Source organism: Pteropus alecto, unplaced genomic scaffold (genome assembly GCF_000325575.1).
Source record: "Pteropus alecto unplaced genomic scaffold, ASM32557v1 scaffold98, whole genome shotgun sequence".
NCBI lineage: Eukaryota > Metazoa > Chordata > Mammalia > Chiroptera > Pteropodidae > Pteropus > Pteropus alecto.
Window position 1 is genome coordinate 8,948,560 of NW_006443570.1, and position 26,963 is coordinate 8,975,522.

Below are 26,963 nucleotides of genomic sequence, written 5' to 3' on the forward strand. Positions count from 1 at the left end.
ATTAGGTTAAAGTTGTTTTATTTTGAGTATAATTTGCCTTAAGACTCCAGGGCTGCAGAACTGAATGCTGTTTATTTTATCATTATTTTCAGGAAAAAAGACCAGAGGGAAGCAGGGCGGGTAAAAAAATTTTCCAGGCTTAGAAATTCTTGATAGTTGGTTCTCTGGAAGGTCGTTCAATAAACAAGCTTGGATTTTCCTTTATTTAGAACACACTAATATTTCCATACCAATTTCCCATCAACTTTCCTGTGGTCGCTAAGAACGTTCTAGCTGACCCTTAGCTGGGGAAGCCAGTAAAGCCAGGGAAGCTTCAGGCAGTCGATGAGAACCTGCCTAGGTGTTCGTGCTCTCGGTGTATAGTCTGTCCTAAAAACACTTCATTTGCAGTCTCTCTCCTCCAACCCTCCCCTCCCTTCATTCAGTGCACCCCTGTGAGCCCAGTGCTATGCTGGAAGCTGAGGACAGAGGTGGAGGCAGCTCAGCAACTGCCTTGAAAGGGGTCAGCCCCAGGACCACAGAGGGAGCAGACAAGCAAATTCGATCCCTGTGCAACATGACAGGGGCCATGAAAGGGTAATAGTGCTGTAGAGTCAAAGAGAAGGCCACAGCTCACTCTACACGGGGCCTGGACCACTGGCACAGCAGAAGTGGCACCTGATGGAGACTTGGAATGAGCAAATGTTTGCCAGGGTAGAAGGGTTGGGGTGAGGGCACTCCAGGCCATGGAACAGCAGGTACAAAAGCAATTACAGAAGCGCCGTGAGGGTACCATGTTGTGGGGAAGACTGTGAAATTCACTATGGGGCTGGTGTCTGTGGGATTAAGTCAGAGAGAGATGATCAGGAGGAGACCATGCTAAGATGTTTGGCCTGAGTATAGACTGACAGTCAGTGGATGTTTTCAAAGCAGGGGCGAGACATGCTCAGATTTTCTTTTAGGAAGATGACAGTGTGGAGGAGGTACTCATTGGGGAGTTAAAGGGTATAACCAGTGGTGGGGCTACAAAGGAGGTGGTGGCTGCAGTAGTCTGAGGATTGCTAACTAGAGCTTTTCAGGACTTTGCAGTGAGAAGGGAGGTGAGGAACCAGATCAGAGAGTTGTGACTGGGGTGGAGGTGATAGCTCTGGCTGACTGGTTGGATCTGGGTGGGTGGGTGGGTGACAGAAATCAAGGATGGATGGATGGCTATAGTCATGCCATTAACTAAAACAGGAAACTTCACAGAAATGGGCTTGGTGGGGGAATAAGGAAAGATAATGAACTCAGTTTGGGACAAATTAAGGAAAATGTGCCAGGGGCATGTGGGCAGTTGATTAGAGAGGTCTGGCCTTTAGTAGGCAGACATAGGTGAGGTTTGGACTTTGATGGACTAAATAGAATTCTGGGGAATAATCATGCTTTGAGATACTCAGTCTTCAAAATTAGATTTGACGGCAGGTTGCTTGAGGGTTTATTGAGGTTCTAAACTGTGTGATAGTGTTTTCTTTTCCATGTGCATGCCTAATGAATTTTCAGACCAAGTTTTTTTTTTTTTATTTGTTTGCTTTTGCTGACTGTGAAAATGCAATGGTGTATGGTGAATGCGGCTTTGGAACTGCTTAGACCTGGGTTTCTGTCTCAGCTCCCTGACTCAATTTCCCATGTGTGAGAGGAGAAAAAATGACATTTAACACTCAGAGTTGTTAGGTTTGCAATATGATGCATATCTGGTTGGTAATAAAAAAGCATGTAACCTCAGCTCTACAGTGTATTATATAAGCTAAATCAAAAGGCTTCTCTTGGTAAAGATACATCATTTATAAAATGTATAATCTTTAGGCCCTGACTAGCATATTTTAAACTGAAAATGTGTTGATTAATGTTTGAGCTGGCTCTGGCATTCCAATTATTAAAGAGCTCTAGATGACAGGGCACACTTGTTTTTCTTCTCATCCTGACTTTTCAAATAAAAACCAAAAACAGAAAGGCTAGTATACAAATTACAAATGCTAGATGAGCTCGAGCTCTCAAAAATGCATTGTCATTTTCAGTCATCTAATTTAGAGACAGTGGAACGAATCCAAGTAACAATTTTATTCTAGTCTACAATTTTTTAAATACATTTTAGTGGTTTTGACAGTGTTACTTTTGAGCACACTTTAAATGAATCCACAGAAGTTAATATATTAAAAATAAAATACACACAATAAAACAACAGGCATCCAGATGTTTAGCATCATGCAGGTGGGGGCAGTCTGGTCGGTGTTATTACTGAGTACTTTGCCTTCTTAAGAATTCACCTGTGAATACCAGTTCTTCTGTTTCTCATTCCCATATAATTCACCAGAATCAGAGAGTTTTAAATATACACAAAGTAACCTTCTTTTAAAGCCATATCAGTACAAAACTTCAGTGAATAAACCTCAATGTATCATCAAACCAACAATTCCATGGATCGAACCCATTATTAGAAAAAACTCAGTATCAGCACCCAATCTAAAGGCAAGGTTGTCTCATTTATTAAAACACCAACAGGATATTAATCAACAGAGCAACTAATATGTTAATCTTAATATAAGACACTAAGGGAAAACCAAAAATAATATATTAAATACTATTCCACTGAGCCAGAATATAACCCATGGACTATAGACACATGAGTTTCTATCTGTCAAACAATGCTTTAAATATTTTTCTATCTAAAAGAAAAACATGTCTCGGGAGAAACAGAGGTAAGGTAGAAATGGGAATTTATGCATCTAATTCCACAACTTAAAAATGGATATCAACCTGGTAATATAGAGCTAGGCGACAATGATTTAACCGTTGGGCACCAAACAGGCAATACCACTATTCACTATAATTCATAACACCCTCCAGGAGTTTTCAGCGGATGGCCAACTCAACAGCACGGTAATACAGATTGGATACTCATCCACTGTTGAAAGAGACCCTGAAGAAAATATGTCAAAGGCATAGAGAAAAGTTGAACCTTTTGAAAAAGTTAATGTTATCAAAATACTTTTCCATCATTAGTAAACCAAACTAGGTCAGGTATCTGGCCCAAAGCAGCACGGAATTCAGAGTCAGAGGTTGGCAGAAAAAGTTTGGAAAACTGCAGTTTTTAAAAATTGGCAATCTCTTCATGCCTAATAAAACTATCAGAAGAGGTATAATGTTCGTTTATTTGTGGAATGTTGACAGCCTGCTGCAAAAATTCACATGAATGAGGAACCGCATAATGTGCGTCAATGAAATATTTTTTAAAAGTTTACAAAAAACTAAAGTTACTATTTAAAAAATAACCATGTTATGCCAAGATGAAACATGGTAAAAGTAGTGTAAGTTCTGTCCATGATTCTTTACACAGCCGACGGGAAAGTGATAGAAACAATTTTCTCTTAAAAAGGAAGCTTTGTTATTGCACTGACTTTTGTAACCTGACCTAGTAATTTAGAAAAATCATGTAGTAAAATCTGTAAAATTAAAATACAAAATTCTGGTTTGTAAACATCAGTTGGCCAAGTCTATCCAGAGTCCTGCATGTTAGTGGAATGGAATGAATAATTAATTCACTACCTTATTTATTTGCCGTGAGGAGGAAAATTCCAGAACACAGCATTTACACTTTCACAGTAATTATATTCAAACTATATAAAGAAAGTCAGTGCATTCTTCTTCCCCACCCCCCCTGTGCAATTTTCAGTTCTTACCCCACTCCCAAGTGCCATAATTCAAATAATACTGGTTTGGAGACCTAGTACAGACTGGTCATAAATGTCGCATAAAATCTGTAGGACTTCGGTAAAGATATTTCCAAATGGCGTAGTAATGCACTGCAGCTGCCGTGGCCACAAACAGGTGCCAGATGGCATGGGCAAATGGAATGATGCCATCACTCTTGAAGAACACAACTCCTAGGCAATAAATTAAGCCCCCACAGGCAAGTTCATGAAGTCCATCTGTGTTATTCTGTCAACAGAGGAAGCAAAGAGGTTCTGAGGTTACTCTGATGTGACAAGTTAAAGAGATAACTGCAATTTCCCCTAAGCCTCCTGATTTTCTAGACAATGAAGTAGCTCTGCATAGACAGAATTCTGATCTGTAAATATAAACTAAACTAAAAAGTCTCACGTACATCCGCCTGCATTAGCCTTTGGGTTGACTAGACTGAACTAAGCAGTCAGGTTACAGGTCCTAGAGTAACGAGCAGCGCATTCTGCTCACCTACGGCATGCTTAAGCAGACTACAATCGCATCCAGACATGGTAGTTTACTGTAATACAGCAGAACCCCTGGCTTTCGACTTCCCCTTTCAAAGCTTTCTTCCCTACTGAGGTGTGCCCATGCCACTCCATGTATAATCTCCATCTCAGTCTGAGTGTTCACTTCCCTTTGTCCTCGTCAGACACCATTCTACACTGACTGCTTTCTTGAGACTGTCCCTGTTTGTGTGAGTTTATGACTTCCTTATGGCTTACGCGAGAAAAGTCATAGCTAGAAGTAACCTAAGAGATCAGAGATCATAAAGCGCGACACACTTTCTAACCTTACAGATGTCGTCAAACCCTTTTGTATTTGAGCCTGGGCACTTCTTAGCTTAGAAGGAAGTTAACAGTCATGTGTGCTTTAGCACAAAAAGGAGAATTTTTAAGCTGCTCTGGGTTTTCAAATACCTAGACCTATCTTCAAGATTAAACTGGGTTGTATGAATGAGAGAATCGAATAGAGGCAGGGCTTAGGAAGCTGATGAAAAGAGTCAGTCCCCTGGATTCCTGAGGACGACGAATACAAAGGTCTTGGGTTCTGCAGGGTGGGTAGAAACCTAGGCCAGAAGGTGGCAAGGCCTTGGAAAGGGACAGGTGTGTGGGTGTCCCGTAGGCCTGGGCACTGATAGCTGTAGCCTAGTGAGCCTGGAGCAGGTCCTGTGGCCAATCCAGCAGGGGGAACAACGAAGTTCCAATGAAGCCGCCTACTTGGATGGGCCCCACAGGCCCAAGTGAAAGCAATGGCCACAAAGGGATGACCACAAGCTAAGAACCAAGTAGGATCTAGGGCCACAGGCAAGGACCAGTCCTATATTCAAAGTTCACATTAAGTCCCCATGGCTTTGGTAGGATCAAAAGATGAGAAGGCAGCTAACCCAAAATGACCACTCCATATTTCTCATTAACCTTGGTGAGATGGAACCTCAGCCATATTTTCATTTAAAACACACACACAGAATTTCCTAAAGGTTATGAAGCAATTAATATCCATTAAATATCCAAAAATGCTCTGTGTATGTACATCAGGAACATTTTTCTAGAGTAAGGCTTTCATTGGATTCTTAGAGCAGGATATGACTCCCAAATGGTAAGAAGTCACTCATCAAACACGACCTCCCTATTTTAGAGATGAAAAGAGTAAGGCCAGAGGCATAAAGTAACCTGAAAAAAGTCACATAGCTGGTCACTGACCAAGATACCACTCTTTCTTTCTCTCTCCTAAAACAATAAGCAAGAGACCAAACCAAGTACACTGGTTGGTTTTGACATACATTCTGTTAACAGATAATTCCTTAAGAAACTACATTTACCTTGTTAATTTCAAAAAAAAAAAAAAAAAAAACCAGAATGTGGTTTATCCTAAAACAAACAAAATATATATTCTTCGTTATCTATTAACATTATCGTGTTGCTATGTAACAGGCACTGTCTGAAGCCCTCCACGTATTTATTCATTTAATCTTCACAACGCTAAATTGCATACTATTATTATCCCAACTTTACAGATAAGAAAAATAAAACACAGGGAGGATAAACAATTTGCCCAAGGCCACCTAGCTTTTAAGAATCAGGATTTGAACCAAGGTGGTCTAATTCTTAACTGGGGTGAATCTGAACCTCATCTTTTGGTTTCTCTACCCTGTAGTGTCTATGTTCAATACTCAAAACTAGTTGTTTCGTATACTTTTTCCGGTTTTGTAGTTCTTTCTGGTGGAAGGGTAAGTCCGAGACCCATGATTCTGACCAGAACCAAAGCTCTGTGTCTTTACTCACATGGTTGCTTTGGTAGTTCAGAGGGCTTAAGGGGATTCTTTTTGGTCTGGTCTCTGTCTAACTCTGCAGCTTTATCACAAGACTTGTGCTACCTGCACAACTACCACCTCATGCACATATGTACTCAAACAAGTACATATATACTCATGTTCCAAACAATGAACGATTTTCAATTCTTCAAAGATGCTAGTGTACCCTCTTCCCCCACCCCGGGCTGGACTCCTTACCGACACCACTTGCATCACTCCTACTATATCTCTAGGCTCCTACTTGTGTTTCTGAATCAGCTTAAATATCATTTCCCTGGTACTTCTGTCATGTGCTCCCATAGCAGCCTGTGCTTTCCCCAATCACAGACACTATAAAACTTTATTATTGCTTCATATTCAGTGTGAATTGTATTTTCCTGCTTGATTTGAAGTTCTGTGGGCAGCAAGTGTGAGGGTTCCCCTGTTTGATCATCATAAACATCAGTCACTTGCTTCTGTACCACTTGTAAAAATGCCAATTAAAGTTTCAGGCTAGTAAAAATACTGGATAAATTTGCTCTTATGACACTCATAGGGAATCTACTTGCAGATCTCTAATGATTAATAATCTGTCTACACAGACCTTGCTTATATTGCTTTGGGTGTCCTCAAACGCCCTCTAACTTTATGGCCTTCAAGGCAGACTTTCTCATTTCAGTCATTCGCCTCCCCCTCTTCACCATTCCCTGTTGCCTTTACCAAATAAATTATTTGTATTTTTGATGCTAGGTAATTATTCAAGCCATCATAAACCTCATATCTCAAAGAACGTATTTTGTTATATTCTCATAAGACATATTCTCTGGGGAAAAAAAAAAGCAAACCCGTAACTCCTAAACTTTTTACAGGTGTTTTTGTGACCAGGGCAAGAACTATGTACGGTAAAATCGCATTCTTACAATGTGCCTATGAACATTGGAGTGAAATTACAGGTACAATTCTTCTGACCATTGCAGGCTGAGAAGAGAATTCAAACTGAACACATTGTGACTTCCTTAATTAACACAGTGGCTAGGCCCAAAAATGTATAGTATAAGACACTGGAAGAGTACATAAGCTAAAAGCCTAAGTAACCAGTTGGATGGATGGCAAGGTTGCAATATGTTTTTGTTTCAGATTGACAGATAAATTTCTCCATAGTAATTCAATTTGAAAAGGAGTTCAAAATATATACATGCAACTTCTTACTACAGGTCACGTTATACTTAAACCCACGGAAGTCCCCAAGCAAAATTTTTAAGCAAAGTAAAAAAAAGAAAGTATTTTCCTAAGAAAGAGAAATAATGATTTAAAAGCAAATGAAAGGAAGAGTGAAGGGATTTGAGAAATATCCACTAAAATATTGTACCAGAAAACCTTTTAAGGTCCTTCCAATTCTTAAGATTTAAGAAGTCAGTAATTTGTATTTCCTTCATTGTTAAGAAACCTCAAAATTCACCCTCTTCCATGGATTTAGGGTTAAGACACTAAGTAATTTAAGCAGAAATACCCACCTTCACATAATCTCACACGTAAGTGGGGTGAAAAGTAGGGGTGAGGGTAAGGAGAACAGAAAGGTTACTCAAAAGAAACAAAAACAGAAGTTTACCGTATGGAAATAAATGCACTTAAATGTTTAACTTTTCCAAACTATGAACAGTAGCTAGTATAAACTGCTGGCACTTTTTAATTTATGTTTTCTTTTGAGCCTCTAGTTAATGGACGTGTCATAACTTCAGAAAGAAAAGCTATCATTTCTATAGACACATTAAAAGTCCTAGCAATTTAAAAGGAAAGAAGGTGAAATTAAAATTACGAAGCCATTTCTTACCATCGATGTCACCACCAAGGCTGGAGAAAACCCCATTGTGAGATAGAAAAAGAGCTCAACCACCTTATACCTGCAGGATGGAAATGCAGTTAATTTAATGTATCTATTCCTACAACTCGTAGACCATTTCCATTACCAGTTTTTCTTTTTTTCTTTTTTTGGGGGGAAAAAAATGTAAACTCAACTATTCGAATGAAATGTATTTTCCCATTAGGCCTCTGAGGAAACACTGCAGTTGAGTAACAATGAATTGGCATTTCTTTAAGGACTAAAAAAAAGGCATTGAACTCCACATGCTACCTGGAAAATTATTTCTGCCAAATGTAGTTATAGTTGAAACCAATACATCATGCATTTTCCTTTCCTATCCAAGAGTGTTTGCCTTCATTACCATTCCAGTCCATTGCTATAAGAAACTGAAATGAAGGTGGGCAGGGATGCAACTTAGTTTATCAATGGCAAAGGGACAGTAGCCCTAAGAAACAAAAGGAAGGTATTTTTGTCTCTTTATTTTGCATGTATACAAAACACTCCAATTTGTAAGCCTCATCATCACATTAGGCTACAGAATGTCTGAAACGTTAAGAAGCACATTGTATTGAAATTCAACCTACATTTCTGCCTAATCAAACTAGACCCTTAGTTCCTCAAAGGCAGGGGCCAAATTTTATTTTTGTTTGGATGTGCAGGGCCTAGAACAGTACCTGGCACAATTCAGATACTCTCTAATATCTGCCAAACCAAATGGCCAAGGGTGACTCTCATCTCATTCTTAGTGTTTCATAATCGAAGTCACCATGAAGAATTCTTATCAGGGAACTGGAGTAAAAATGGGTTTGCAAGTTTACATTAGAAGGCCTGGGACAGGAGAAAAGATAGTTGTCTTACTTTACTTCCTATTTTATCCAAGGATATAAATTAGGAGCTTGAGTCCAAGAAGCCAACTGTTTCCTTGGACTTATATATACTGCATAACACCACTCAGAATTGCTAATTACAGTGAAAAATGCATTAAAGTGATTTTCAAAGTCAGGGAGAAGTTAGCAAAAACTACCATCTTCTTCTGAAAAGGGGAAACAATTTCATGCTTTGTCGTAAACAGGAATTATGTTTAACTCTGGGAGCCATTCTGCCAACCCCGACAGAATTTCATTAACTGTATCCAATGACAACAATGTCATAGTTGTGAGTTTCTCAGATTCAGGCATGTGGAATAAGGAACTAAGACACTGAGGCCCGAATTCTGGATGAGTCACAAATTTGATGCATGTCCTAAATGTTCTCTTTTTTAAAGCATTAAGCTGGAATAAATGACTTCGAAGGTCTCCTCCAAAACTAAGCTTAAATCTCAATAAGCTTTCCTCATTACGTTACTTAACACAGGACTATGAGCTATGACTAGTGGGTTAAAACATTGCGGCCATGGTTAGGATATAAAGAGGTTAGATGCCTTTCCAAACATCCCCTTTCTCAGAGAATCCCAGTTCGGAACAACTTCTAGGTTCCTATCTAGATAAGTGTTGTGCTGGGCATTAATATCTATTATCTTCAATCTTCACAGGATTCTTGAAAAGCAGTTACTTTTCTCACATGATAATTATAAACCACAGAGGACAAGGCTAGTTTTCTGATAAGGCCAGTCTGCCTGAGGGTGTGAAACGAGGTCCGACTAGCTGTAAAATGAGAGTCCACCTTGTCCCTCAACTATACCATGCCGTACCTGTGCCATTCATTTCTTTCTGCAGCAATCTGCCCACCAACAATGAAAACCAAATGGTTTTGAAGATTGGTTTAAAACGATACATATTCTATTTATGTATTTCTACTATTTTGAAGTGCAAACAAATTGAAGTAAATTGTGATGGAGATAAAATTTAGGCAGTTAATTTTAAAACTATCAAATATAAATTATTTTCTCTTACTTTTCATGGTAGAGAAATACATAAATGGTTCCTCCAGCTGCCATGAGCCAGATAAACCAACGCATATGAGATGCCAGGGGTCCAAGTTCACGGAGATTTAACCTAAAAATGTAAACATGACAACAAAGAACAGAAATGATAAATGAAGGGAATTCATAGAGCCATGTTTTCCTCTAGTCTTAAAAACCCAGGAGAGCAAATACTAGGATAAGACCAGGTAGAAAAGGCACTCAATATGCCACAGAGGTAACTGGGCAATTTGGGTAACATTAGTAACTCAAAGATAAAATTGTCAGTCAACCTTTCAGACTTAGAATTAGTTCCAACATGGTTTAAAAACAGAACGGGCACACCTGTGACACCCAAATTTCCTCATTAGGCAGACTGCTGTAAAAGTTGCCTGCCTTCTTACTTCTGACAATGTATTTGGGAGCAAATTACTTACAAAGCTTAATGAGAACCCTGAACAGAATCCTGAACTGGGATCACATAACCACAGCAGTTACCTAATACATAGACCAAGTGTCTCTATTATCAATCTCTCTGCCATGAGAGAACATGAGAAGAATTAGCCCAACATATAATATAGAAGACATTATGTATGAATTTAACCATGGACTCTTGTGAAGCCTGAATTTTAAAACATTGCAAATACAATGGTACTAATTTCATATTAAGGATATGAGAAAACAACAAATGTTGTCCTGATTGGCTATTACTACAAAATTACTGTTTCCAATGGAAAAAGTACCACCTGCGTATCAAAAACGATATGTGAACAAACTGTCTACTGTAAATACTTGATTCCACAGCCTACATTTAAAATTTTTTATCGACTTATTTTAAATTGAGGTTTACTTTACAAAAGCCTTTAAATGTTCTCCCTCCAATATAATGCAGACCTATAATTTAGTAATAGGTGCTGCAGAGAAAAAGCGCTTGCTTTTTCCTCCAACAGATAATTAGGTTTCTTTTGCATGATGGATGCTGCGTTAGAATCTAGAGGCCTCCTATTTCTAATGACCACAATAATTGACGGCATAATATGGATTTCAAGTGTTTAACACTGGAACACATCTTGATACGGAAAACTAATGTTTCTTTAATTACGGTTTCAAGCAACACGAGATTCTGTCTGATCTATACCAAAAGATCAGGAAGATCAAGGAAATTGAGCAGACTATAAGATATTTTAAATAGCTGACGAATTTGGCTAGTTCTCTTACTCACATAGCTAAAGAAATGAGAAATGCACTCTATATGTAGAAGCTACTGTGCTGTAAAAGGAATCGAAGACAAACAGCATAAATTTCAAAAGGGAGCTTGTTTTCCTCATACATATTTATAGCATTTCCACTTAAACAATTAGATGTCCAAATATTCTGAACAGCAGAAGTATACAGAAAGAAGATGGAAGGCAAGTGTGACGTATTTCAGACATGACCATGCTACTTAACCCTTCTCTTGAACAATCCAGTGCCAGATATACATTATGAATAGCAACATTCTCCCCTTAAACTTTGCGATCTGACCAAAGTAAATCAAAATGGAAAAAAAAAGGCATGTATGTATGTAGGGTGGGGGTGGCAAATAGTTGGGAATAGGGACAGAAAGTAGGGAAGAAAGACGGATTGAGGAATTGTATTTAAAAAAACCCTCATTATCTTCAAAATAGAAAGACTGTATCTTACCATGGAGCGTAAGAAGCAGCAATGAAGAAATAGATAACCATTCTATCGCACATATGAAAACAATGTTCCACTGTCCTAATGGGGAGAAAAAGCCAAGTTAGACAAAGTTTACAGAAAATTTTCAAACTGGATTATCACTCCACTATCCTGCGGTATCTATTCTTGTTCTAGTTTCTCAGGGCTTTTATAACTTGGTCTTTGAAGTCGAACAGCTATTTTCAATAATATGAAGCCACAAGTAAAAGCTTTTTATTACTTTTAAGATTGCACATACAAGAGATACTATGTATAAGATATAGGGATGGAACCCTAAAATAATCAGGAGCTCTGAAGTAGTTAAAATAAACTAAGAGCAATAACAAAAACCAAAACAAACAAATAAAAAAAATATATATATTTGCTACCAGAAGAAGGTGGTGGCCACCTGGATTTCTAAGCAAGTTCCTCCTTCCAAAACTGAGAAGTCAGGAAATGTACAAAGATCTGGCTCACGGAGCTGAGGTCTATTCACAAAAAGGACTAGAAAGAATCTGCCCTTTACTGAGGTAGTTTAAAGCAGGCATGCATTGCATTGTCATGAATCCATTTTCAGTGTCTGAGGGGTGAAGCACTTGTATTAGATTTTGCCTCACCACACACAATGTCGACCAAAGCAGGCTGAGGGTCTTTCAGTCATGGTTAGTGTTAGTCACTAACCACATTAGTGAAGAAATGAAAATAATTTAGGTCACAGGTTTAAAAAAGCAAATGCCAGATTAATGCTTTTCAAACTTGACTGCATATCAAAATCACTTGGGGGAGCTTATAAACTATAGTCATGGACTCTAGAAGATTCTAATTGAAAAGGCTAGAACATGGGATAGAGGAGAGCCTTTTTTTTTTTTTTTCTTTTTTTAAACTCCTTGGATGACTGATTACTAGCCAGGTTTGCGCCTTTCTAATTCTGCTTTCTAGATTGTTATGCACTATTACAGCAGGTAAAATCAGGCCTGCAATTTTATTCAAGCTCTCTCACTTACTTCTCTGACCCTCACTTTCCTTACAGGTAAAAGAGAAATAATACCATCACTATCACAGAGTATGTGTGAACATTAAATGAGATAATGTGGCCATGTACACAACACATAGTAGGGACTCACTAAATGCAAATTCCCTTCCCTCTTTTACTTAAGGACATATTTGGATGTTTTTTTTAAAAAATTAAGGCAGAGCAAAAATCCACACTTGACTTATGAGTTTATCAGTGCTATTTCAAGGTTCAAGAGAGTCTGGTTCCTATGACACCTTCTTCTCCAGCCATTGGCAGGGAGGCCCTGGATACTGAAGTAAGCATCTACAACTCTATTGATTCAGAAATCCAGACATCAAAGCCAAGTCAGCTGAGGCAACCACAAGTGTTGGATTGTGCCAAGAAGATAATGAAGTGCAATGGCCTCTGGGCTCTGTGATGGTGTGTCCTGAGAAGCCAGGACAGGTACTTTTGAGGCTCTCTTGTGAAGGTGTCCCAGAGCTCCCTCATGATGCAATGCTGTAGTTTTATTTTAAGCCCAGGGAACTGTCACCTTATAGGCAAAGGTAGCAGACTGCATACTATAAGCAATACTGTGAAGGATAAGGTGAAAAAAACCTCAGGACTAAGAGTCAGACGTCTTGGGATGATCAGATTCTGCTGGTATCACTGACTCAGGGAAGTCAGGCAACTTCTCTGAGCCTCAGTTTCCTGAGATGAAAATGAAGGGATTTTATGATCCCTAAGGATCTATCCAGCCCTTAAAATTATGATTCCACATGTGAGAAAAACCAATAATATCACAAGAACCCCAAATCCTGCTTTTAAATGTCTTTTTAATATTAGATTGACTAGTTTGAGATTTTTGGGGGGACATTCTGTATAACCAAAAGATATATTCTAATATTATTTTAAGTCACTCTAAGTCTGCTCTGAATCCTCTTTTTGAGAAAAAAATTGCCCTTTGGGTTGTGTAGAATCCATTTAATAAGCAATTAAATGGTGCACTGCTCCCTTTGTATTCCCCCAAATTAATCCTTTGCTCAGAGAAGGAATGCTTTTATGTCCTTCTCATTGAGAGGCTAGGTGCCACAGTATCGTTTGAAATGCCTGACAGCTAATAGGAGCAAAATATGTGAATTTTGTTTGAATAGCTACACAGGACCTAACTCGAAAGTTGAACTTCACAAGACAGTAAACCCAACCTGTAATATACCTCCTTACATCTCATAGTCCTAGAGTGTTTGTCATTTTCAAATTATTTTCACACATATTATCTCATTCACCTATCATAATAACCCTGTGAGTCAGGTATTATTATCCTCACTTTAGTGATAAAGAAACTGGGGCTCCATGAGATCAGGTGACTTACGCAAGGCTTAACTGGCAGGGCCAGGACTCGAGCCAACTGCTGACTCTATTTAGGGTACTCTGTCACTACCCTACAGCTGCCACGCTCTTTGAGTGTCCTTAGTGTGCTTGACAGCATCAGCAAATAGGTCTCAGGATTTTAAGTTGTAAGTCTTGGGGAAATAGTCTGGTTCTGTTTGTGGTTTCTGAGCAAAGGCCCACTTTCTTTTGAGACAAATTGAATAAATTGTACCTGGGGCATGTGGGCAGTTGATTGAGAGGTCTGGCCTTTAGAAAATAGTCTGAACTGGAGATATTGCTCAGGAAGGTGACAGCACAACAGTGGGCAGATGTTTTAGACATGGTGAGCTACCCTGATGGACTGGAGAACAGAATTCTGGGGAAATCATATTTCAAGTACTCAGTCTTCTTAGATACAAATAGGGGTCCTCGGACTCTGCCCAATTGACAGAAAATTTCCTAAATGATGAGATAGCACTATAGTCTACTATAGGCAGGAAAGTGTCTACTCCCTTGCTTCACTTGACCAAAACATGCCATATGGGAGGCTGGCCCGAGTCAACCATTCTGCTCTGTTGAAACAGTGTGCAATCCACTGTACCTTAAGTGGCTCTTTTTCCATGATACAATGTGAAATACTGTGGAAACGATGAAGAGGGCACAGAGGCCCATTCCATAAATCCATGCTGTTATCTTTTCCCAGCAGTCATCAGACAGCCCATGGAGGAGTGCACTGCCCACAATGGCTGGAACAATGAGGAACTGAGGGAAAGGGAAAGGAAAAGGAGAGCACACAACCAGGCTTTTACTGAACGGACACCTTTGTTAAAAATACATAGAATTACCGGGGACAATTTTAGAAAGCTCACTTTAAAACAAACATTTGCCTTTCCTGGATCATCATAATGAGAGCCAGGTGAAGTTGCCAGTTGTGCTGGAAAATAAGCACTGCTGTTCAGGGTCCAGGAATTAGGCCCACTAATGAGTACATACAGTAAAGAATGCAACCCATGTTCTTTATCCTAATTTCATTAAACAAGAACACAATTCATCCTATTCTCTATGTGTTTTAGAGTAGGTACTTAAAATATCAAATGCCAAACATACACCCAGATTTCCAGGGGAAGTCCTGATTTTTAAATACTTTCCTGTTCTCCCATGAGCTACTGAAATTCCAGTATTTCAGCAAAGGATAAAAAGATGAATCAAGTCCTGTTATCCTAATGTACATTATGTGTATCATAATGTACACAGCATACACAAAAAAACAATTGTTCAAGTCCTATGTCCTGAGTTTTAGTTCGCATCTGTACATCACATCAACTTGGGAGCTACTGCAGAGTGAAAGGGTTTTGGCGTTATTTCATTTTTAATAGCACCTTTCAAGTAAGCAAGGATAGTCCACTCCCACCTATTTGATAATTTTATAAGACCAGATTCTTGGAATTTTGATTTCTGCACCATATTTTATACTACATATGGACATAAATTGCCATGTCTATTATATGAATATGACTATGACTAGCAAATATCTTTTTAAAGACTTTGTTTTTTAGAGAAGTTTTAGGTTCACAGTAAAACTGAGGGACAGTAAATATTTTATAATAGCCATTCTAAGGAGAAATGAACTACTTTAGATATTAGAATAAGCATACATGGCAAAGAATGCAACCTTTGGCAATCTTATCTTTTTCCCCGACATCTACTTTTGTCCTCTTGCAACAGAATATTAAGTCCCCTAGATAAAACTGGCATTGAATTTTCAAATGCCGAAGTTTTCATTGGCCTAGATGAAATGAGAAAATTAAGGACAATAAAGCAAGTTTCTCATAAAATAGAATTTAATTTATTTTGAGGTTATGTCTTTTCTACCTTTTTCATGTTAAAGTAGCCCCTCTTTAATAAAATGATGATGCCAGAAGTTTTTTGTTTTGTCTGTTTTAGAAACTTTACTGCTTGCTAAAATTCAAAAATCTGGAATATAGTTTAATAAGATGACATTTGCTGTTCTAAAAAATTAACAAGGATGTTTTTTCAGTTTTTCCTTAACTTTGTTTTATATAAGTGTTCCTTAATTTGTGACATATCCAAAAGAGATAACTTAAGGGATTATATGGATTATTCAGGTCCATCTCAAGTAAGTATTATTCCTAAAGGTGAGCTGTGCTTCTCAACAGCCAAACTATTATATTTAAATGTATGCTAAGTAACAAACACTACATTGATTCTTATTATTGGTCAGTAGTGTGGAAACTAACAAGGCACTATATCTGAAACTTTTATCAGTGTTCTGTAGTTGGTAAATTGAGAAAATGACGGATGTTGTGTATTGGAGCATGAGTGAAGAAACAAGCCATATAAACTGTTACTGAAACTTTCATATTTCTTTTATTCTAATCCTGCCCTAGACTTAACTACACACATAAAAACACACATAACTTTTTCTTATGGGCCTATGGACAATTATCTTCAGAAGTAATTTTACTTTTAGATCTGTTAAATTCATCAAACATTTAGTCAAGAATAAAAGATGGATATCCTGGCAGTTATAGAAGACAATTAAATTAGGCCATGCATTCTTTAAAACCAAGTTCGGACCCTCAACATTTTGATCTTCTACTGCTGGGAAACTTACTTCACACGAGCGTGTGTCATTAAGGCAAAAACAGGGGTCAGCTCAAGTCTTAAGAACTCCACTAAATCCTTCCTGTTTCCAAAATTTAAGCCATGGGTCCAGAGAGACTGTCCGCTGGAGAGGCTACTCTAAATTTCATTATTGAAGCCCTTTTGTGGAATCCAGGACAAGCATGTCAAGTACAAATTTTTTTCTAAAGAAAAAAAATTTAGTAAGATTCTAGCATATTAATTATTTAAAAATCTTTTTAGCACCTAAGGAAAAAGGACATTCACTGATAAATTAGGATAATGGTTCAGTATTATGAGTAATAACTAAATCCCACTACTGTAATACATAAAACAGGTGCTCTATAAAGTTTGATTTATGCTAAATCAAAATGACCAAATGGCACTGATTAGATTATAAAGGGATCCACTGAAAACTGGGTCATTTGGCATCATGTTTCCTTTACACAAACACTGTGACTATTCTTTGAGGAAGGAGTTAAAGAAATGAAAAGGCACAACTTAAATTCAAGCAAATTTTATTCTAATGACATATATATGTAACCTACATATTGTACTAACACTGCCTTTAAAATAATTAAATTAGCCTGTTTTAAACACTCCACTAAAGAAGTAAATTGGTCTTCTTTTCTATTTCTTGTCTTCAGACTATACACCAATTACTATTTCTCCTTCAAACGTCTCACTAAAGGCACCTTTCAAAGAGAATAATGAAATAGTTTTGCCTTTCTTACACATTTTCAGTATTTTCAAAGTTTCTTATAATGAGAATGTTTTACGCTTACAAGAAAGAAAAAAATAACTAAGAATTTAAGGATTAGATCAGCTTTCTCTTCAACATAGAATAACATCTGCTCTGAGAAGCAGTAGCCAGTGTGGGGGTGGGGAAGGTGTGGCTACCTGTTTCAAGAGATCACTTAAGTAAAAAAAAAAAAGAAAGAAAGAAAGAAAGAAAAACAACTTTTTCAACGGTTCGTGAACTCTCCTTGTCAAAAGAACACAATTATCTTTAAAAGGCAAAATTCATTTCATTCCAGGGGTAACAGTCTTCATCAATAGTTATCTTTGGTTTTCCTATAACTAGGGTACTTCTTTTTATTATTCTTTTAAAGATCTTGTCAGAGAAAGCAAGTCTAGGATGGACAGAGCTGGCTGTAGGTTAGAGCACTCAAAGTGTTAGACATGCTCACAGCTTCTGGCATGACCCAGCACTGATACCCTGCTAGGCAGGGTCACAGAGATGGGTAAATACAACTAATCAGGCAGAAGTTACTGGAGATAATTGCTCCTTCCTCCCAGCAAAGCCTTCTGGGAAGGATGGAAAAGGCAGAAAACACATACTCACTGCATGTGTGTAACAGTTAGCAGCATGTTCATAACAAGTTGGTTTGTAGCGGCCATTGGCTGGGGCCCTGTGGTTCATGAACCTGTAGAAACAAAAAGATAGCATGTGAGAATAGCTCACAGAGTGTGAAGAGCATTGGGGAAGCCTGCCAGTGGTTTTTTGGTCTATTCTAAATGAAGAGGTGACTGCTAGAAACACCTAGTGACAGAACAGAACGGAAGCCACTAAACAGGTATAAACTGAGCCAAAAGCAATAATCCCAAAGTAAATGCCCTAGTTTACTGGATTAAGTATTCTTTCACTTTATTCAAAGAAAAACCTACCAACCCAAAGCAAACAGAAACCAAATCTACCTCCTTCAACTGGTACCCTCCCACACACACTAAAATAAAAATTTTAAAAGGCATAAGCAACTCTTAACTCTTAACAGAAAACAAATCATGGGAATTTTTCTAAACTTTACAATTCCATTAACTGCCATTAAATGAAAAGGGATACAATGCATTTGAAAACTTTCTATCTTCTCTCTCAAAATTTATAAAGCTTTTTACATGTAGATCTTTAAACCCTGCATTCCATGATTAGCCAGCCTGTCCAACTAGTTGCCCTATATTATATTATCTGTTCTGGCACCAGATACCTGGCTGCCTCTAGGCAACCTTAATAAAAGGTATGTTTTTACCTGCAACCTTCCTGAATTAAGTTTGCTTCAAAATCCAAATACGTGACTAGTATCAGAAACTTTGGCTATAAAATTGATACACACACACACACACACACACATACACATCAAAATCTGTGACACATACCCACTCTCCATACTTCCATCAGGGCTAACTTTGTGGCAATCAGCGACACAGTGAAAAGCATAAACACTGTGGGACCTGACTGACAAATAGGATTCTTCCATTTCAGTGTGTAGGTGAGGATCCCTCAAACCCCACCCATTCCCATGCCATGCGTCATGAGGGATTCCGGTTTAGTCTGTCTGTTCTCTGGAGAAAGGGAGATGTAAACTCGGGAACACAGAAAAGCAGCTGCCTGAAAGAAACAGATGCAGGGAAGCAAACGGAGGTAAAAGAGCCCTAAGAGCATTCAGGTCTCAGAGGCCCCATTGCGCTCCTGTGTGTGGAGGCTGCAAGATGTCAACAGGTTTTGCACAATAAATGATCCTTCTGCTTGAGCCCGTTTGGAGGGGTAGATTTGGTTATCTGCCACTAAGGAGTCCTAGCTAGTCACACCTTATTAATTAAAATAATGAAACATGGTACCAGGCTGAACCTGCCTACCAGGCAGAGCCAGGTAGCCAAAAATTGGCTAAAGCACATGGTCAAGTTATTCTAAACAGTGCCAGTTTATGAACAAAAGACTAGCACTTTCTCCCTGAAGTGAGAAGGGCCCATTATCCTTAGAACAAATAAATAAAAACAAAATGGCAGTCCCTATGAACTCAATATAGAGTTCAAGTGGAAAATCCACTGAGGAATGAATTTGGGACAGTGAAGTCATTTCACTTGGACCACCGATGAGTTAGCTATCTAACTAATGTGCGGATATATACTTATTGAATGAAATAACCAATTGGCTTGAAAACTGCTTAAGAGAAGGTGCAGTTAACGCCTTCAGCATTTATCCAAGCTATTCTCGCATATAGATAAATCTTTTCTCCCTTGATAATCCTTTAAATAATTTTACTAATTTCCTAAGGGAGGAGAGTGTTGCTATACAGCTCTTATTAGTAAAATGGAAAATAATTAACACTCCTGGGAAGAATGCTTTAAAACTGTCCCAAGCATTCAAGGATCTACCACATCATCACTCTGAGACATAACAACAGAGCTATAAGTAGGATACCCTATTAGGAATTTTAAAGGGTAAAGAGCAAGGCTCCAAGGTGGTACAGGGTAGATTAAAACTGAGAGTGCTTTGTAAATAGGGTTTGTCTACCCACCACCAAGCTGCAGACTAAAATAGCGATTTATATCTCTGGCAGCCCAGTCTAAAAATAAGCCATTGCACAGCAGCAGGGATAGACTTGCACATTTTCTCCTAAAAGCAAAGAAGCTGGGTGTCCATGTTTGTCCCTGCCCACCTGAAATCACTCAGGTTAAAAATAAACTCAGAAGTGCTAGAGAAAAATATCCCACCCATGTGACTTAAGGTAGCCTCTATTATGGACAGAGCCAAAATCGGGTAATAAGGAGAGGTAAAAGCAACAGTGCTAGGAGCAGATCCCTGTTTGGGGCTCGGTGGCACAACTGTTTCATGGGAAAATGTACAATGCGATTTTTCCATCCCTCCCTGATCTGCCAGGGTACAATAAAGCCTCAAATAGAGGTTCCTGAAGAAATCACTCCTAAGACCTAAATGGAAAAGCAGATGTAAAATGCAAATCAGCTCCCACACACTGAGCCTATTTTCTAACCTCAAAAAAATGAGGAAGGTTCTCAAGTGTTCGGGAAAACAGCACCCGTTAATGGAAGGGCACTTCTGTTTAAGGCAGAGTAACCCTAATGGTGACCTAACGCTAGAACGGAGTCTCCAGTGTGCTTCCGAGGGTATGCGGAATGGCAATTTAGTCTTGGGTTATGGGAACTTAATAAAGCTATTATTTAGGCAGCGTTTGTTCACTCATTTCCTCACTTTCAACACTCTCTCTTGCTTTCAAAACTAGGAGAGAAAGAACAGGTAGTGACCTAGGGACACTCCTTAGCACACCTTAAATTTAGCCCAAAGCATTGTGCCTTCTGAAAGTACATCTGCACCCCACCAGCAGATCTCAGAGGCCTAAGATCATCAAATCCCAGATGTCTTGATTCCTGTGTTCCTTATTCTCCAAATGCAAGTGCTGTCAACATTACTTTTAATATATATTCTAATCAGTCCACCTCTCCACAGTTCCACAGATCCTATCTTAAATCAAGACACTGACATCCTTGGTCTATAAAAATACAAATTCTCAATCAGTAGTTACAAAATAGTCATGGAGATACAAAGTGTAGCATAAGGAATATAGTCAATAATATTGTAATAACTATGTTCGGTGTCGGGGCACTAGATTTACTGGGGTGATCACTTTGTGAGTTACACAGATGTCTAATAACTATGTTGTACACCTGAAACTAATATAATATTGTATGCAAACTATAATTGAAAAATTAAAAATATTATTAAAAAAAGAACATATTTTAAAAAAATAGAATGACTATTCCGTACAAGAAATAGTAAATCAAGCTAAATTGATTTAGAATTGCTAGTCCTACAAAATATATGTATTTTGTAGCCAATAAATCAATAAAAATTTGTAATGAGTGTCTGAAAAAAATACAAATTCTCTTCATTGGTCTTCCTGCTCGTCCCCATACAAACTCTTCTTCATACAGTAGCCGCGATAGTCTATTAAAACCAGACCACATCACATACCCAACTCCAATTTAAAGTCTACCTTTGGCTTCTCAAAGTGGCCCGCAGCCCTGAGTGGTCCGGTCCTCACTACTTCTCCAGTGTCAGAGTCCAACTTCCTTATACTCCATCCTCCATCTACACCACCTCCTTTCTGCTCCTCAAACCACCAAGGTCCTGTCTGCCTCAGGATGCTTGCATTTGCTGTTTATTTCTGCCTAGGACATTCTTCTCCAGAACGCTCAGCTCTCCTCACTCATCAAGCTCAGCTCCAATGTCACCTCCTCAGGTTTTCTTCACCATCCTACCTATAGCATCACTTCAGCCCTCTCTCCCCACCAGAGCCCAATCACAGTTAATAAGAATCTAATCTTTTTAACATGTTTTTAAATTTCATCTTCTCCTCCACAGTAGCGTGATTTCCACGAAGGCCGTCTTGTCCACCATTTCTTGTTCACCAAGCACAATGCCCAGCTTATTGATGAAGCTTAATAAGTAGGTGCTGAATGAGTAGAAAGGCAGAATTCTGCCTGCTGCTCAATTATTTTATCTTAACCAAGAGATATCCCACTGTTAATTGGTTTCACTGGGGATTCAGCAGGTTCTGTATGTAACAAAGAGAAAGATACTGTCTTAGAGCCAAAAGAACTCTGAATCGCATAAAAAGAAAATTCTTAAAGGCCCAGGCTATGGACATTCCAAGGGCTCTTTCACCATCACTTGATGGGGTAATGTAAGCCGACCCCTGTGCACAGTAAATATTACAAATGAGCATGATGTTCACAAAAAGTGTTCACTACCAGAGGTGGTGACAGTGGTGGGAGTCATTTACTTAATTATTAAATAAGGGAGAAGGCATATATAAGGAGACTGACTACCCCATGCCTGTGAGTCGACGCTCTGAGAAAACCAACAGGCAGCCTGAGAGACTTCCAACTGCTTTAAAATAAGATGCTTTATCTCATATTCGATAGGAAGCTAACCAGTGGTCACCAGGCTGGTGCTGATGAAAAAAGGCATCCATGTCCTTGGATTTTCAGTTGCAAGGCTAGAGAAATGAGTATCCACCAAGATGTAATAGAAGCTCTGTGTGCCAAGGCCTCTACATTGTACATACAGATGATGCAGTGTGGACAAGGAGACAGAATGTCGTGAACTGGGAGCATGGATGATGAAAGGGACAAGAAACTGAACTCTGATCTGCTTTTTCCTAGCTATGTAATTATGGCCAGTTCCTTTTTATTCTCAAACCCTATTTGCCCTTCTGGTAAATGGGTATGAAATTTGTCTTCCAGGGTTACCGTCGAGGATGAGATAAGTAATATACACTCAGCCGCTGCCTGGCACAGGCTGGCACTCAATCAATGTTAGCAGTTATTCTAATCGAGATGCTGTGAAAGGGAGAGAAAGCCCTACGGTGGGAGGCACAAATATGGAAGTGACAAAGCAAGAAAGATAAAATACGCTTTGCATCCCAGTGGAAATTTTCATATCCCAAGCTGTTTGAGAAGCCATGTATGCATAAAGCCCTCCACTTAGGACAGTGGGCTAAGTTTCCTTACAGCCCTCCTCCACAGAGATGGCAGAACACTAGAAGTTGATCTGAAGCCACAATGACTGCCAAGTTTCCGTTATGAACAAACCAGCAGGGTGTTCAGGTTTTCTTGAAATTGAGGCTGAGCCACAAACTATGGTCTCATGAAATGTTTTCACAGCAATTGAATGCTCAATTTGATTGCGTCCTGATAAATCTATTACAAGGAGCACATGCGTTCAAAGGCAGTGTGTCCTATCCCTCCCTTCTGTTCCTCTGTAATTTATCTACCTGTTAACTATCCTGAATGTTTAAAAGATATAAAATGAACACATCTTTATGAGGTACTGAACAGTACTCTCAGCATTTTACTGTTTGGACCACCAAAACCAGGACTTTGTTATATTATTTATTTTCAGGCTTTATTTCCAAGTTCAAATTGACCCTTAGACATATCTTACCAATCTAGTCTATAATACAAAAATAAGAAATTATGGGATCACTCGGTCTTCAAATAAAATCAAGGTAGGTCTAGATGTCAAGAAACTGTTAAATAGCATTGATATTGTGTGGCCACTGAGAAAAGTACAAAGTTTATGCCATACCAAAAGAAAGTTCCTGTATTTTTCATTTTTAAATGAATGAATAGAGCACAAAATCACATTATAACTGAGATAGGTTAGGGTCCAGCAGAAATAAGAGAGTTCGATCAGCTGAGATGATAGGATCCTTAATGAAGTTTGTTTTTTTTTTCCATTTCTCTCCACACTTTTTTTTGTTATTTTCTTTTTATTTCTTTTTCTTAACACTTTGAATGTTTGTGCAATGAAGAGTAAAACAGGCTCTTTTTCTAAAGAAGAATTCAAAGGATCGGAAAGAAATACAAACTCTTAATCAAATAAGGAAGAATAATTTCAGAGAATATTGCCACTGTTCTCTGAAAACAGGAAGAGCACAGATGTGCAGAAGTATAACCAAATCAAACAAACCACATGCACTGGGCTTTGCCAATCATGTCTCAACACATGTTACATTCTCCCTTAAAGCCTCCAGTCTTCATTTCTGCCTTCATGTTCTAGAGCCAGAACATCATGGTTCCTTTCTGCCTTTAGAAGCACTCATAAGATGTTCCCACTGGGGAAACAGTGCCAGGGATTCAACACCCCGATGAGCAATATTCAGAAGTTCATTCAAGTCTTCAGACTGATCGCCCTTCTGATGGTACAGTCCACCACAACTCTTCCTATGCTTTTTTTGCCTTCTTTAGCCTTTGGGACTAGGGGGAAGAATGAAATAAGCCTAATGGGTGAGAGGACATTGAGGGACTGGGGGGTTGGAAAGGAAAAAAAAAAAAAAAGAGGCACTTTAAAATTTTGAAATAAAAGGCAGAGCCTAAAAACTCAACAATAACCTCCCTGGAAGATTTCATGCATTCCTTTTCTTCCTTCAAGTCCCCCCTCCCCCCTTCCCCCGTCACTGCACATTTAGCTAGCCTGCTGGGAGAAGGTCTGGGAATGGAGACGGCTGCCTGATTCAGACAAAAGGATGGAGAGTTACCACAAACACAGGAAAGGTGAACTTTCACCCACTTAAACGAAGAATTTAAAAAAAGCTTAGTTTCCTCTCGGAACCAAAGCCCAGCCCCCATCTATTACTAGATGGCAGAGACCCAGAGTCGGGATTAAGGCCACGGTGCCTCCCCAGGCTGGCGTTCTCACCAGCTCTCCAGTCAATGAGCAGCCGGCCAGCCTTCCGGTGGCGCTTCCTTGGTTCCTCCTCCTCGTTTCCTAACACCGGCGCCCCACCAGCAGATCATACACCACCAGAACGCTAACTGGCCCCTTCACAATGCCCAAAATAGCACCGCCCTGCGACGCTAAGACTGAGAGCCAACAAGGCCCCGACGTAGCCAAGCAAGCTAAACCAACAGAGCTTGCCTCAGTTTCCCTGTTGCTAAGGCAGTTTACAGACAAAGCACCCAAAACGCCCAGCACCCCGCTTTACGACAAATCTCGCTGCAGGGCGCAGGAGCTACCTGGCCCTCCTTCCGCTAGCGCCCGGGGCCCTCCACCTGTGGGTAAGGAGTGGAAGCCAAAGCCAGGGTCTGAGAAGCCAGGGTCTGAGGACCAAGGAACAGCGCCGGCGGCTGCCGTTCCTCAGAGCAAGAGTCCCGCCTGGATGGGGACTGGAAGGCGTGAAGCCGGGCGAGCAATGGAATCAATCCTCTGGGAGGAGGGCAGGCTCGGGGTCCAGGGTCTGCAAATCAGAGGTCCGCAGATCGCGAGGGGGGAACCCGGGTTAGGAACGAGATCACTGTCCTCGTTGGGAGGGGATCGCCCAGGGAGAGCAGGACGGGGAATCCCCGGGGAGCTGGTCCCTGGCCAAGGCGTGGGATCCAGGGGAGATGGATCCAGGTGAGGAGTAAGGACGCACGAGGGAGGAGATGGGATCTGGGACCCGCTCCCGGCACAGGCAGCGGCGCGTGGGCTCCGTCCCTCTCACCGCTGGAATCGATTCTTGAACTGCATTGATTCTCCGCTCCTCCTCGAGGGCCGGGAGCTCCGTCTCGTCAGCGCTGGCGGCCGGGTGCACGGCCCTCATGGGTTAGGGCTGCTCCGGAGGCCGCCCCGGTGCCCGGCGGACCGCTTGGCGGGGCAGGGACGGAGTGGGCCAGGCCGGGGGTCGGGACAGGGCCGGGGCCAGACCCGGCAGCTGGGGGCGGGAGGGAGGCCGCTTAAGCCGCCCCGGCGCCTCCCGCCTCCCAGCTTCTCCGCCCCCGGGCACCAGTGCCCCTCCCCGGAGCCCCGCTCCTCCCGCCCCCGCTCCGCCCATCTGCGTGCTCCCGCGGCCGCCTGCGCGTCACTGCTCCGGGCGGCCAATCAGCACCCCGAGCGGCGCGGCGGCAACGCTGCCATTCAACCTGCAAAGGCCGGGCGGAGGGGCGGGGCCTCGTGGAGGAGGGGCGGGGCTAGAGGAATTGAGGGCTGGAGGGCGGCGCGCTTCCATCAAAGGTCGCGTTGAAGCGTGAGAACAGGAGGCAGATGGGACAGGAGGAGAAATTGTAAAGAAGGTGAGCCAAGTATCTTAAAAGCAACTGTGAAGAAAATAGCAACAAGAACCCCTGTCTGCATTCTAGTCCTGGCTCTGTCATTAATTCATTCTTCATCATTCACTTCTCCCTTCCTTCATTCATTTATTCTGTCACCACTCTGAAGGCTAGCTTACCCTAGACTATTGTGTGAGGCTCCAGAGAAGATTTAAAAACTTTTTTTTTTTTTTTTGGTCTGTCATGCGAGGATATTGAAATCACTAGGGCATCATCTTACTCTGAGATTCAAACGGGGGTATCCTCTACAGGGACCCTTTAATGTTGTCTTCTAATTTATTTTATTTTATTTTTATCCAGGCAGTTTCCAAGTAGACCAAAAAGTGGACTTGAGTCAAGGTCCTGTCGTTGAACCTAAACTCAGACGGTTTGCTGGAAGACAGGTTCAAAAACATAAAAAAAGAAAGTAAATGATGGGTGACTTCTTTTCCCTTATCATCCTGGAATTTAGGTGTTTTCCAGGGAGCTTGTCCACACCCATCCCCCCAACTCCAAACTGGAGACTGTCAAGGGGACATAAGGCCAGCCTCTTAGGACTTTTTACTATGCATGCAGTGGAGCATTGAAAAGCTGCAAATTCTTTCACCCATAATTCTAGTTTCTTTTCCTTTAATACCCTCCGAGGGGCATGATCTTGAAGGGTGCTTTCCATGGTTATTTTACTAATTTCCCCAAGAACTCCAGGAGACAGGCATTGTCTTAACTCATTTCACAGATAAGGAGACTGAGAGGTTTAGAAATTTGCCAAAGTCCAAACTAGAATTTGTACCCAGCTTTATCTAACACAAAAGCCCCAAATCCTTTCAGTATACCAGATCGCCTCTCCGTACATTTTAAAATAATATATCTCTTTAAAAATATTTTTTTTATACCACATCAGAAAAATGAGCATGAATTGAAAGTTTACTAATCTGCTCTGTCAGGCCACTGGGCAAAATGAATTGGTGGGGGAGGAAAAGGTTACAGAGGAAATAACTAATAAAAATAGATTAAAATTAATGGTGTGAAATAACATAAGAAAGGTTAAAAAAAACAATGAACCAACAGATGTCAGCTCACATTCTGTCAATGACTTAGG

General features: G+C 40.2%; 1 protein-coding gene across 1 annotated transcript; it reads right to left on the reverse strand.

Annotated features, from left to right (window-relative positions):
* Positions 1–2,056: 2,056 nt before the first annotated feature.
* On the reverse strand, positions 2,057–25,574 carry MMD (monocyte to macrophage differentiation associated). Its single transcript, XM_006924853.2, has 7 exons — positions 25,282–25,574; positions 17,844–17,925; positions 14,457–14,617; positions 11,476–11,550; positions 9,785–9,886; positions 7,863–7,932; positions 2,057–3,954 (listed from the first exon to the last, which is right to left on the reverse strand). Exons 1-7 carry the CDS (start codon positions 25,305–25,307, stop codon positions 3,754–3,756), a joined length of 717 nt encoding a protein of 238 aa, XP_006924915.1. The 5' UTR covers positions 25,308–25,574; the 3' UTR covers positions 2,057–3,753.
* Between the last annotated feature and the right edge of the window lie 1,389 nt (positions 25,575–26,963).

Coding starts and splice junctions, on each gene's coding strand:
- MMD (XM_006924853.2), bottom strand. CDS start 25,307: ATGCAGTTCAAGAATCGATTCCAGCG. Junction 14,618..17,843: donor CTAACTGTTACACACATGCA/GTGAGTATGTGT, acceptor CCTTTCCCTCAG/TTCCTCATTGTTCCAGCCAT. Junction 11,551..14,456: donor TGGAAAAAGAGCCACTTAAG/GTACAGTGGATT, acceptor TCTCCCCATTAG/GACAGTGGAACATTGTTTTC.